This window comes from Hyaena hyaena, unplaced genomic scaffold (assembly GCF_003009895.1).
Source record: "Hyaena hyaena isolate Hyena2069 unplaced genomic scaffold, ASM300989v1 scaffold_247, whole genome shotgun sequence".
Classification (NCBI taxonomy): domain Eukaryota; kingdom Metazoa; phylum Chordata; class Mammalia; order Carnivora; family Hyaenidae; genus Hyaena; species Hyaena hyaena.
Window position 1 is genome coordinate 375644 of NW_024080879.1, and position 12134 is coordinate 387777.

Sequence of the window (12134 nt, forward strand, 5' to 3'; positions counted from 1 at the left end):
AAGTTTACTATGGTTACAAAGTAGAGACAATGTCTTAGTCTGCTCCATATTTACTCTATTAATCAAAGCACTAACGCAGTCATGATGTGGCCCATAACTGTGCTGGGAAGGGTGTAAGTGCAAGAGCCACACTGAACAGTTGGTAGCCAAAGACACAGGAGCGACCCCACAGAGGCAGCAAGGGACAGAGCGGAGTCTCTGTCTCACACGAACACTTCAGTGCCTGGGGATGTGAGCCACCACTTCTGTTCAACAGTCGAGTAGACACGTACACCCCAGGGCTCTCCACTCTTACACTTACAGGTAAATCAATCTCAAGGGCAAGTAAAGTCCCATAGGAAAACATGGCCTCACTTTTTCTCCGTGCTGGAGTATTAAGGACCTGGAGGGAGGAGGATTTTGAGAATTAAGAAAGCATCGTCAGGAGATTGAGCTGCTTGGCATTATACTTTAACAATGATACATGAGAATTAATAACCCTCTACCCTGCAATGGATGCTCAACAAAATTGCTAATGGAGTAACCATTTAATAGGAAGCCAGCACTGCTTACAGGATCTAGTTTGTTTCTTTTGCAAGCAGCCATGCAAAGCACGTTTATTTAAATGTATACATTTCATGTGAATCCTCTGTAAGGGATCTTCTGGGTTTGTTTGTTTGTTTTTTCTTGTTTTCCTAATCCCCGGAAATGGTGATCTTAAAGGAATAGATAGGTGAGACTACAAACTACGAAATCAATGAGAAAGGGAGGGCTTTAATTGAAATATAAATTCTGCTTCCCTGAGTGGGCATCTAGCAGGTGAAAGTCTAGTTGAAATCCATTAGCCCCAATGGATTTTTGCTATTAAACTACAGCCAGTCTAACTATGAAGAAAGAGAACCCATAACCACTGGATGGTGAAAAGTTGGTAAACATTTCTAGGGTTGTTCGAATATATTAACACTCTTGCTGAGATTAAGAAACTAATTCACTGCTACTTGTTTCTGGTCTGGCTCACCTTTTAAAAAGGCTCAGTCACAAAGCAGTAACAAATAGCCATCTAGGAATTGATCCAATTGTATTTAGGACCCAGGACACCTATGTATTGACAAACTATACAATCGCTCACAGTGGATAGAACGTGGGACACCAGTTACAGGAGAGCTGAGGCAAAAGAAAATTCACTTCAGGACCTTTCTAGAAAATCTAGAAAATTCTCCACCCACTTTTGACAAAGATAGCTTGCCAGCACCAGCATTTCCTGGCTGACAGAACAGCTATCTTAGTGGGAATTTGTAGTAACTAAAGTGACAAGGTGACACCATTTCCCCCCACTAATTCTGGGAATAGTTTTAGATGCATCCACAGGGCAGTTTAAAATCTGCATTAATGAATGCTCTATTTTGCAAGTGGTTTGAATACCTGAAATTGGACTCAAACCATGCATTTTAAATCAGCAGTCTGGATTAGAAGTAAAGTAAAATGAAATAATTTTGCTCCCACTTAGCTGAGTATCAGTCAGATTACAGACCAGGCAGTTTGCCAAGCTCCTTGCCTTGAATATATGATACCTGAGTGTCATACCATAGCTCTGTTTTAAGGGTTGCTTTTCAGAAACGAGGTATTAATTTAAACTAAAAATAATATAGACAGTCATACCTAGGGGTGCAGCTTTATGAGAGTGTGTCCCGGAAGCTTGGAGTCTTTGCCAAAATCAGTATATGCACAAATTGACCGTTTATATTTCTTCCCACGAGCTGCTGTTAGCTATCAAACGACATGATGATGGTTCCTTAAAATAGGTTTAAGCATTGCAAAGGTAATAATGCCCAAGAATAAGACTGGAGCTAACTAATGAGTCATTGAAGAGTCGCATTTAACTGAATGTAAAATGTAATCACCTAATAACAGACTAATTGACACAACAGAAGTTGAAAGAAACATATCTGATTACAGTGTGGATGTGTGCGAATAAAGCTGATTTGGGCAATGTGATAGCATTTAAGCCCTCACGTTTAAATTTCACAGAATGGAATAATATTGAATCATAATTAAGACACTTGTCATTTTAATTGATCTTCGTAGGTAATTTACTGATATCTGTTCACAGTTTATGTTACTAACTCTTGCCACTTTTTCATCTTTACATCTGTTATCTATTAATGCTCACAGGCGTAGGAGTATATTTGCTTTCTTAACCCTGCTACCCTCATGTCTTTGGACTGATTATCTTTTGGCATTTTATATTAATCCTTGGTAAGTGATTTTTTTTTACTGTTTACCTAACACAAAGTCTATAAAGTTAGCTCTCCAGAAGTAAAACAAAAAAGGAAAAATTCTTTTTAATTATTTTATGTGTTTGGCAGCATCTGAAATTCTGACTCATGTCTTGAAATGGATTAAAGTAGTTAATGGTACCAAGATGGCCTATCCTTATTATGGTTTCTCAATTAAAATTTTCTTCTTGGGATGTTCTTGGCAAGCTTTTCTTCCATTTATCACTAGTCATTTGCTTCTTCATTCAATCAATGCATTGGCTTCTCATCTTAGTAAATGATGCTTCCCACTGTCCTTACCATCTCCATCCATTAGAGGACTCAGTGTTTCCAACAAGGAAGAAATGCGTTAAGGTAGAGAAGCCCAGAATACTGTACTCTGTGTTTGGGGTCTTAGTGTTTTCATAGTTACTGCTAACTTAGTGAATTTTGAACAACTGACTATATACAAGCCTCTTTGTATAATTATTTATTTAATTGTCCCCACAACTCTGTAGAGAGTATTTGCAGCCCCATCTTAGAAATATGCCAAAGAATCCCTTAAGGAGATTATCCTAACATCATACTACCATCTAAAAAATCCAGGTTTTTCTGAAATGTGTTCTTTCCTCTGTAAAAAGCAGCTTCCTTTAAATCCTTATTTTCTTAAATCATTGTAATAATCAAATCTCAAAGAGTATTTTTTCAATTTTTATAAACTATAATAATAACAATAATCTTGAAATCTGAGACTAACGTATCTAGAAGGATCTATTTCCTTTCCTGAGGCTCAGGAAAAAGGTGGTGGATTCCCGACCAAAACCAAAAACCACTGTTCTGAAGTATCCATGGTGTTTAGGTGCTAAATTATGTGCAGGCAGATCCAGATATATGGACAACTTCAGAAGGACTCAGAAAAAAAAGCAATAAAAATAGTTTATGAACTGGAAAAATGGTGCATGGGCGGGGGGAATAGGGAAAGAGTGAAAGATGAAGAGCGGTCTGTACTGTTATTTATTCAAAAAGGCCATTGAGTAAATGTCCTTCAGTTTCTCCAAGGACAGAATAAATACAGCTGGCAAGGTTAGAACTTTGAGTTGCAATGGAAGCAATACAAAAAAAGACCTCTTCACAATAGAGGTTGTTTATACCAGAATTTGTGTTTTTCTTTTTCTAAAGAGAGACTAGAGGAAAGCTGTTGAAATACACTAGACACCGATGTGTTATGTAAGGAAATCAGAGGAATGTCCTGGATGATGAGAATCACTTCCTGTTATTCTAACTTGGTTGTTTTATCTTAAAAATTTTTTTTTGAGAGAAAGAAAACGTGCATATATGTGTGCTCATGCACGCGAGCAGGGGAGGGGCAGAAGAAGAGAGAGAGAGTCTTCAGCAGGCTTCTCACCCAGTGTGGAGCCCAACTCGGGGCTCGATCTCACAACCGTGAAATCATGACCTGAGCCCATATCAAGAGTTGGACACTTAACCAACGGAGCCACCCAGGGGCCCCTAAGTAGTCAGTGTCACTGTCCCACAGATATTTGTTTCTTCCCAGTTTCCCTTGAAGTCCGTTTGGATAGGAAAACTTTGATTTGGGGGGTGTTGTTTTTTCACTCCCAATCACAAAATATGTTGGGCAGCCTCCTGACTTCACCAGACTGTTGGTTATCTAAGCTAACATCCCTGTGTCATAAAGCACCAACGTAATTAGCTCTCACTACACGAAGTCACTGTGAGATTCCTAAAGTTAGCCCCACTACCATCACAACAGTGGAGTAGACATTACTCGGAAGATATTCTTTGAAGTTCCCCAATGCTTAGATGATCCAGCCCTGTCCACATTACAGTGGTTTTTTTGGAGGGGAAGAGGGGGAGGCAAAGTAAAAACTGTAATGTCTCTTCTCGCTAAATCCCAAGTATGTAAGACAGAGGATGAGGGAGAAAAAAATACGACATGAGCTGTTAAATGGCTCGTCATCACTCAGAAGTGGGAAGAAATAAAAAAACCCTGAGCCCAGGAAATGAAAACAAGAAACAGCATTTGCCTTTATGGATATTTCCCTACATTCCCTGCCCTCGTTACTTCCTCTCCATCCACCAGTTCCACTTCCCAAGTCAAATTCCTTGTTGAATCATTAAGTAAAACTGTGAGGGCAACATGGCAACGACTTTTTTTTTTTAATGTTTATTTATTGATTTTGAGAGAGAGAGGGAGAGCGTGTGAACACGCCGCCTGGGGAGGGGCAGAGAGAGAGAAAGAGAGAGAATCCCAAGCAGGATCCACACTCAGCACAGAGCCCAACATGAGGCTTGATCTTAGGAAGTGAGAGATCATGACCTGAGCCAAAATCAAGAGTCAGATGCTTAACTGATGAGGCCACCCAAGCGCCCCAGCAAAGATGCTTTGTTTTGGTCCAATTAAGTAAGCTTTTTTTGAGCACCACCATGTGTCCTCTAACTGTGCTCAGCTCTGGGGGGAAAGGACAGTCTAGCAAGAAGCACATATGCAACTGACAGACATGGTGAGAAATATCCCATCCACAAAGTACTATGAGAGCACAGAAGAAGCAGTGCTTCATTCTGCTAAAGCCTTTCTAGAAATGAAGGTGCCCAAACGTTCACAATTTTCCATATAAATAAATATTCTAGGGGCCCTGGGTGGCTCATTCGGTTAAGCGTCCAACTTTGGCTCAGGTCATGATCTCACTGTTCATGAGTTTGAGCCCCGCGTTGGGCTGTGTGCTGACAGTTCAGAGCCTGGAGCCTGTTTCGGATTCTGTGTCTCCTTCTCTCTCTGCCCCTCCCCTGCTTGTGCTCTCTCTCTCTCTGCCTCTCTCTCTTTCTCTCAAAAATAAATAAACTTAAAAAAAATTCTTAAAATAAATAAATATTCTAGCACATGAGAGCACGCAGATCACAACTGGTTATTTACTATAGATTGTTTATTTTCAGCAAGTTTGAGTGCTTCCATCAATATTTGCAGATCTTGGGAAATTACTTATAAAAATTGTCACTTGCACTCAATCATATCAATATATAGGAATGAAGTGTTTCAGCAAGTAGTATATTAGCATTCACTAACTTCGGTCAGTTATTTTACTTATTGCTTGAAACAATTACCCTAAATACCCCCTAAAATGTAATTAACTGAAGCACACATTAGCATTATATATGCCTGAGCTTACAGAAGAGGAGTGAGTTAAGAACTAGTAAGTAATAGGTACCAGTCTTCAGGTAGCTTAAAAATTAGTTCAAAATTGGGGCGCCTGAGTGGTCCAGTCAGTTAAGCGTTCAACTCTTGGTTTCGGCTGAGGTCATGATCTCACGGCTTTGTGGGTTTGAGCCCCTCATCAAGCCTGCTTGGGATATTCTCCCTCTCTCTCTCTCCTTTCTCTCTGCCCTTTCTCCATTCGCACTGTTTCTGTCTCTCTCAAAATGAATAAATAAACTTAAAAAAATGAATTCAAAATTGAGTAAGAACAATACCATTGTAGAATTCTATAAGATACAGGCCAACGCTTACAGCACACACTCACGTTCCCAGGGAAAATGTCAAGAGGTTCTTTTAGTCTTCGACAACCAACATGCCCACCCTCCTCGGGAAGGAAGAATTTATTCCCCAATTCTTTCCTTCTTGCCTGTAGAACCTGAAGTATTCAGGCAGTAGATACTTCTGTATATATTTATAAAAATATTTCAGCAATCTAACCACTAGTAGTAAGAAATTATATTTCTAGTATTTGGCAAATCTGAAACGTAAAGTGCTGTAAGTTCCTGCAACCTAACAGGGTTTTTAAAAAATGAATCTGAGATCATTATCATTATCTTCTCATTTAAGGAAAAGTAATTAAACAAAACGAAGATAATGTTCAATGAAAATTAGATAAAATTGCAGAGCCTGATGTAATTATTTAAAGCTCTTCAAATATAATCATTGTGTCAATAAATTCTTTTGCCCCGATAAACTTGTCTCTCTCTCTTTTTTTAATTCTCAGGAGTAAAAATGGTTTAAAGAAGCGGAAACTGACTAAGTAAGTTATTCTTTATTTTTGCGAAATAACCAACATGTAACATTGTGTAAATGTAAGGTGTGCAATGTGTGGATTGCACTGTAGCACTTAGCCAGACAATGTCTCCATCATGTCACCTAATTATTGTTTCCTTTTTGTGGGGAAAACATTTAAGAGCCAGTCTGTAAAACCTTGAGGTATACAGTACACTTAAGTTATTCCTACTACCTCTTTTAAACTATTTTATTTTAAAAAGGTCTTCATAATGATCTTAACTTTGCCAATAAAAACAAGCGCTTGTCTTCAGATAGAGGAGATGCTTAAGGAAGAGGCAATGTGTACTACAACAGCTAAACTCTTATGTTGTTGGTGTGTTTCCACATATGGGTGGACAGTGATCACTAAGAAAGCGTATCACAGAACCTAAGTCAGGAACAAGGAAATTCGTCACCATATGAAAACTGGGAAAGAATAGGTGGTTAGGAAGTATAAAAGTCTTGTAGAAGGACCTCTGCCATTCTCAATCTAGAAAATGTCTAGTAGTCAGTTACATCAAAGTTGTACAAAAACCTTTACAGTTGTGTACTTTGAAATTTTGTGCATAGTGCAGGGAAAGGCTTTTACTCTATTTGATATTGTAATAAGTGCTTTGAGAAATGCTGTCTGGGGAAATCTTTATAATAAATAGAAAAGAATAGTTATCACAGCTAGCCTATGGTTTCACTTATCTCCTAAACTGCTAAGTCATACGAATTGAGATTGAGATTCTGATGGGCAAAAGTTAACCATCCGTTGATTTCAAAAGCCTAATTAGATTGTCACCTCCAGGCCATTGGTTCAAACTCTGCGTATAAAGAGTGGGACATTTCCATACATAGAGTTCATTCTTGACGCTTGCTTGGATAAAATATTGATAACTTAATAGGAGGCAATTAAGGGTTCCAGCCAAATCTACGGCATGCATGCTAATGGAATGCATAATACCAAAAAAAAAAAAAATTGGATGCAAAAATATTTCCGTTTAGCCTTGAGGGACATGGATTTTTTTTGCAGGGCACATATAAATAACAGAATAATTTTTCTGAAGTCTATTTCAAATCCGTATGCGGTCCATTGGCATATAGCAACTGACACAGGAGAGATGAGAGTAGCTAACACAGAAAAGAGGTACTGTCACCTGTAAAGAATGATTCGACAGAAACAAGAAGACTTTGTTGCCCAAAGTTCTTGGTTGGGGTTGTTAAGTGAGGTAGAGGCATAGACTAGAGGTAGAGGGAAGGGTCTCTGGACCAAAAAGAGAGACTCTATTGGGCTTGCTCCTCCCAAGACTCGGCAGAGAGGAGGAGGAGAGGGAGGGTGTGGACAAAAGTCTGGGTAGAGTGTAGGAGTCATAGAACCTGCCCGTAGGCCCCAGCATCACTCAAACCAGCTTCCTCCTTCCCGCTCCTCGTTTCTCTTCTAATCCTCCCTCCTTCTCTAAAGGCCAGTTCTCCAGGGACTCTCCCGCCCCACATTTCCATTTGCCATCTCTTCACCTTTTCTCTTTCATTCCCCAAACCCCCACACCATGTCCCCATGACTCCCCTTTCCCGTCTCCACCTATCTTCACTTCAACACTCCTTTGCTTCACCGCCTCCTCTCCCTTGTCCCTCTAAACCTTCGTGCTCCGATCTCTGCTCCCTCCCAGCCAGCTTTTGCCCCCCTTTCCCATCCTCCTCCTCTCTCTGATGTTCATCCTTCTGTCTCCTGACCCTTCCTCTGTCTCTCTTTTCTTTTCGCTCTAACTCATAAATAGTTCCTCAGATTGCCTTCCCTGTCGTGCCTTCATTCTCCGGGTAACAGGATGAAAACTAGAACTGTTAAATCCAGTCTGAAGGTCAACGCACCGCTCAAAGACAAGAGCCAGAGAGTGCAGGTCTGACGGAGTTCATTCCAGGACAGGAGCCCCATGTTTAGCCATTCTTTTGGACAGATAGCAAGCTTCGAGTAGAGACAGCTTTGAACCAGAAATCATTCTCCCTGCATGCTAGTCAGCGTGTTCTGCTGAGAAGCCATGTGATCTTGGACTCTTCGCTTGACTTACTTAGCCTGGGCTCTCTCACTTGAAGCATGGGGCTAATGTTGCCCATGTGTACTTCAGGGATCAACTGAGCAAGATGGCATATGCGAATGTGTGTACTGTGGTGTGTTTTATGGATTCAAGACATTAAGATTATTAAGTGAAACCATTAGGGTTTAAATGTACCTCTGGGAGGTGTAACGCCCTTTAAAATCTACTAAATTCTTAACATAATCTATCAGATTGGCTAGTCAACAACTTTAAACAAGTATCTATTAAATATTATGTATTTGCTGATAGGACCTAAAACCACAGGTAGATGATATACACTGAGTAATTGGCAACAAGATTAAGGGAAAGATGGGCCGGATGGATCCTGCCAAGGTGGAAAGGCTTGAATTAGATGACAGAGTACAGCATCCTGCAGCATCTTAGGAAACTGGTTGGCATTGGAAGGCTCTGGAAAGGATAAGCAGCCACCGAAAACTGTAGGAAATAACATGTAATTCTTATTCGTGAAAAGAAGAAGGCAAGAGGTGAGGACTTCTGCTCTGGATGAAGAAACATAAGCTCAGAGGTGTTACCTGATTGTACCTTTGAACTATTTTGACACTTTTATAGCTACACAAATCTCTAAACCTGGCTCTCTAAGAGTAAGGCTCTAGAAGCTTTCTGGTGTAGCTGGCAGCACAATGCCTTACACTTGTAAAGCTGTTTAAACTTATAAAGTTCCTTAATGTGCTGTATCAACCTTATAAGGGAAGTAGGACCATAGTGTTTTATGGATGAGGATGTTGAATCTCACAAGAGTTAGGTAAATTCTCCACCGTCACACAGTAAGTGAAGAAAAACCATAACTCAGTTCTTCAGACTCTAGTTTTTTGTTCTTTCTCATAAATCAGAACTTTCTAGAAACAACATATATACATGTAGGTATATGACTATGCATATATATATGCATATATATATATATAAAATTTCATTGCTAGAGTAAGAGCCAATTAAAACTCTAGTGATCTCTCCTATCTTAAGGAAGTGTAATCTCCTACACCCTCCTTTTAATTAAAAATTTTTAGGGACTGGTAACTTTAATAACAACAACAAAAAATGGTGAGTGGTACCTTGAAGAAGTAAAACTTCTTTTTTCTCCAAGAAAATTGTTCATGTTTGAAAAGTATGGCATTAAGCAATACAGATACCTGTCAACAGAATTTTTAAAACATATATTTCTCTGTGTTTGATAAAGCCCAGTTCAACTGGATGACTTTGATGCCTACGTCAAGGATATGGCCAAAGACTCTGACTATAAATTTTCTCTTCAATTTGAGGTGAGTGGATAAAGTGTTTCCTACCTTCTAGGATAGATAAGGCCTGGGAATTGGCAGACTGGCATTGACGTCATTTCCCTGCTCCCTGGGCACTGGTCGTGATGTGGTTCCTAACGGGCAGGGTGGTAATTGGGCCGGGAGTGTCTCTTCTGCTGGTTCACAGGAGGATGTCAGCCCTTTGCAAGTGAGGGCAAGGAGCGCAGAGAACAGATAAAGGTAGTGGGGTGAACAAACGTGGTTATAAAGAAGCCATCACTGAAAATCCAATGTATTCAAGAGTGCAGGGGAACGCAAGGTGAGAACATAGGCCTGAAACAGAATTTCACTTTTAGGGAATTTTTGGTGTATAGCTTGTGTCACTTGGCCCGCAATAAGGGTAGGTGGTAGCTGAAATGTCTTTGTCTTCTGAGCACAGAAGAGACTGGGGTGGGGCTCTTACAGCTATAGGATTCCTGACATTCTGCTTTAATTTTTTTTAATGTTTTATTTATTTTTGAGAGAGAGAGAGACAGCATAAGCAGGGGAGGGTCAGAGAGAGAGAGAGAGAGACAGATAATCTGAAGCAGGCTCCAGGCTCTGAGCTGCCAGCACAGAGGCCGACGCGGGGCTTGAACCCAAGAACCGTGAGATCATGGCCTGAGCCAAAGTCAGACACTTAACCGACTGAGCCACCCAGGCGCCCCCTGACATTCTGCTTAATACAGTATTTTTTCTGAGGCTTCCCTTCTCATTTCTTGGGGAAATTGGGAGAAGAGTTATATGTAGTTAATGCAGACGAAGAAAAAAATAGCAAAACCTCCTTTCTCTGAAGCACACACGTTCTGAGTCCAAGACCACACGTGAGAGAAGATGGAAGTGAGTCGGCCTCAGATCTCAGCCATGTGAGGCACGTAACTTCCTTGGGGGTTTTCCTCACGTGTTTCAGAGCTCCGAATGGTCTGGATGGCCTCATCCTTCAGGATCTTACAGCAAAGCTCAGGTGGTCTGTGGTTCAAGGAAACCAGGGAAACTTTTTGAAAGTGGTTTTTGAAACGTCTTAGGTGCTTTTTCGTGCCAAACAGCAGGTCGTAGAATGGAGCTGCTTTCTCCTCATGATTCGTATTCAGTTCTTCTCTCCCCTCCTGAGCCTAGGATGTCCGAGGACTGTGAGAAGCAGCAGAAATCCTGGCGTGGATGTGCTAAGAGGGAATTTAAGGAGGGAAAGAACTTTGCACATCATCAAACACAAAGCCCGCTAACTACCACCCTGTGTCATTAAAAATTCCACCCAAAGCCTGGCTCAGTTACCCGCTGCATCCAAGCGCATAAGTGGCTGTCGGATGCCACACCAAATGCTGTATCTCAGAGAACAGGAATTCTGTGTGAACTGGAGATCTATGGCGAGGATGGCATTTCAGAAAAACGGAGGCTTTCTACACGAACGCGTATGCCAAAACTCAGGAAAAAAATAAACGTCTAGATAAGTCTGATGATGGTGATGGCCATCGCGATGGATGCGTGCACACTTTCAACTTCATTGAGAACCCCAGCTCTTAATTCCTACGGGATTACATTACCTTGGTGACACAGCAAGCATCCCTGCCCTTGCTGGGAGGCTTAGGAGTACCTTCGGGTGTGTGCCATCAAGTTCCGGGGTGACTATTATTGTGCTTCTGGGCTGCGTCACTAAAAAGGCAATTAAGATTTTACCGTTTCCTGGTAAAAAGGAAAGGTGATTTTAGTTGTGAATGACACACCCTTCAAGCTAGTTTAGAGCAAAGAAAGAGGGAATTTGTTCCAAAGAGGCTGAACCGTCTCACGTATTCAAAGGAATCATAGTCAGAGCGCTACTAGGGGGAGGAAGGGGAAGAGGCTCAGGCTCAGGAATGTTGGAACCAAAAGCCGCACCCCTGCAGACACACCCTCCGCCCTCTTTGATTTCCTCATTTCCACTTCTCTCTCTGTTTTGGCCCCACTTTCTTTCACTGCAAACCAACCTCTTTCTCGCAGTGAAAAACACAACCACCAACACCCCCTGAGCAGCACATGCTGATCTCCACAGTTTCCAAAGGGAACTGTTGACTCTCCTTCTTATTCAGAATTTGAAAGTTAACAGAGAGGGATTCTGATTCGTTGGGCTAGGTTGTGATGTCCACTCAAACTAACCGCAGCCAGAGAGGGCAGGATCCCGTAAGAACAGGGCAGTTCTTCCGAAACCAAAGGAGATCATTAACCCCAAAGAACAGACATTGGGAGAATCACGCAAGAGTTGATTAGATCCTAGCTTCAGACGCTTTAAAAATGTGAAGAGGGGAGTAATGAATTTTATGTGATAATGCTTCATTTAAACATACTGAGAGCTTTATATCTTCACTATATAAATGGACACATCCAGGCTTATTTCATAGGAATTATAAAGCAGGTAGGAATGTTCTAAAGTGGGAATCCAAAAGTCTTAATTCTCACTACCATTTTGGCATTAATTAATGTTGAAAAAAAGCCACAATTTCCCATCACCTCAATT

The 12134-nt window shown here is 40.9% G+C and overlaps 1 protein-coding gene across 1 annotated transcript in view; it reads left to right on the forward strand.

Moving 5' to 3' along the window:
* PTPRO (protein tyrosine phosphatase receptor type O) overlaps positions 1–12134 on the forward strand; it is a 241249-nt gene that overhangs the window by 203249 nt on the left and 25866 nt on the right. Inside the window, 3 exon segments of the mRNA XM_039244655.1 lie at positions 2152–2235; positions 6230–6265; positions 9550–9631. Coding sequence (XP_039100586.1) covers positions 2152–2235; positions 6230–6265; positions 9550–9631 — 202 coding nt within the window.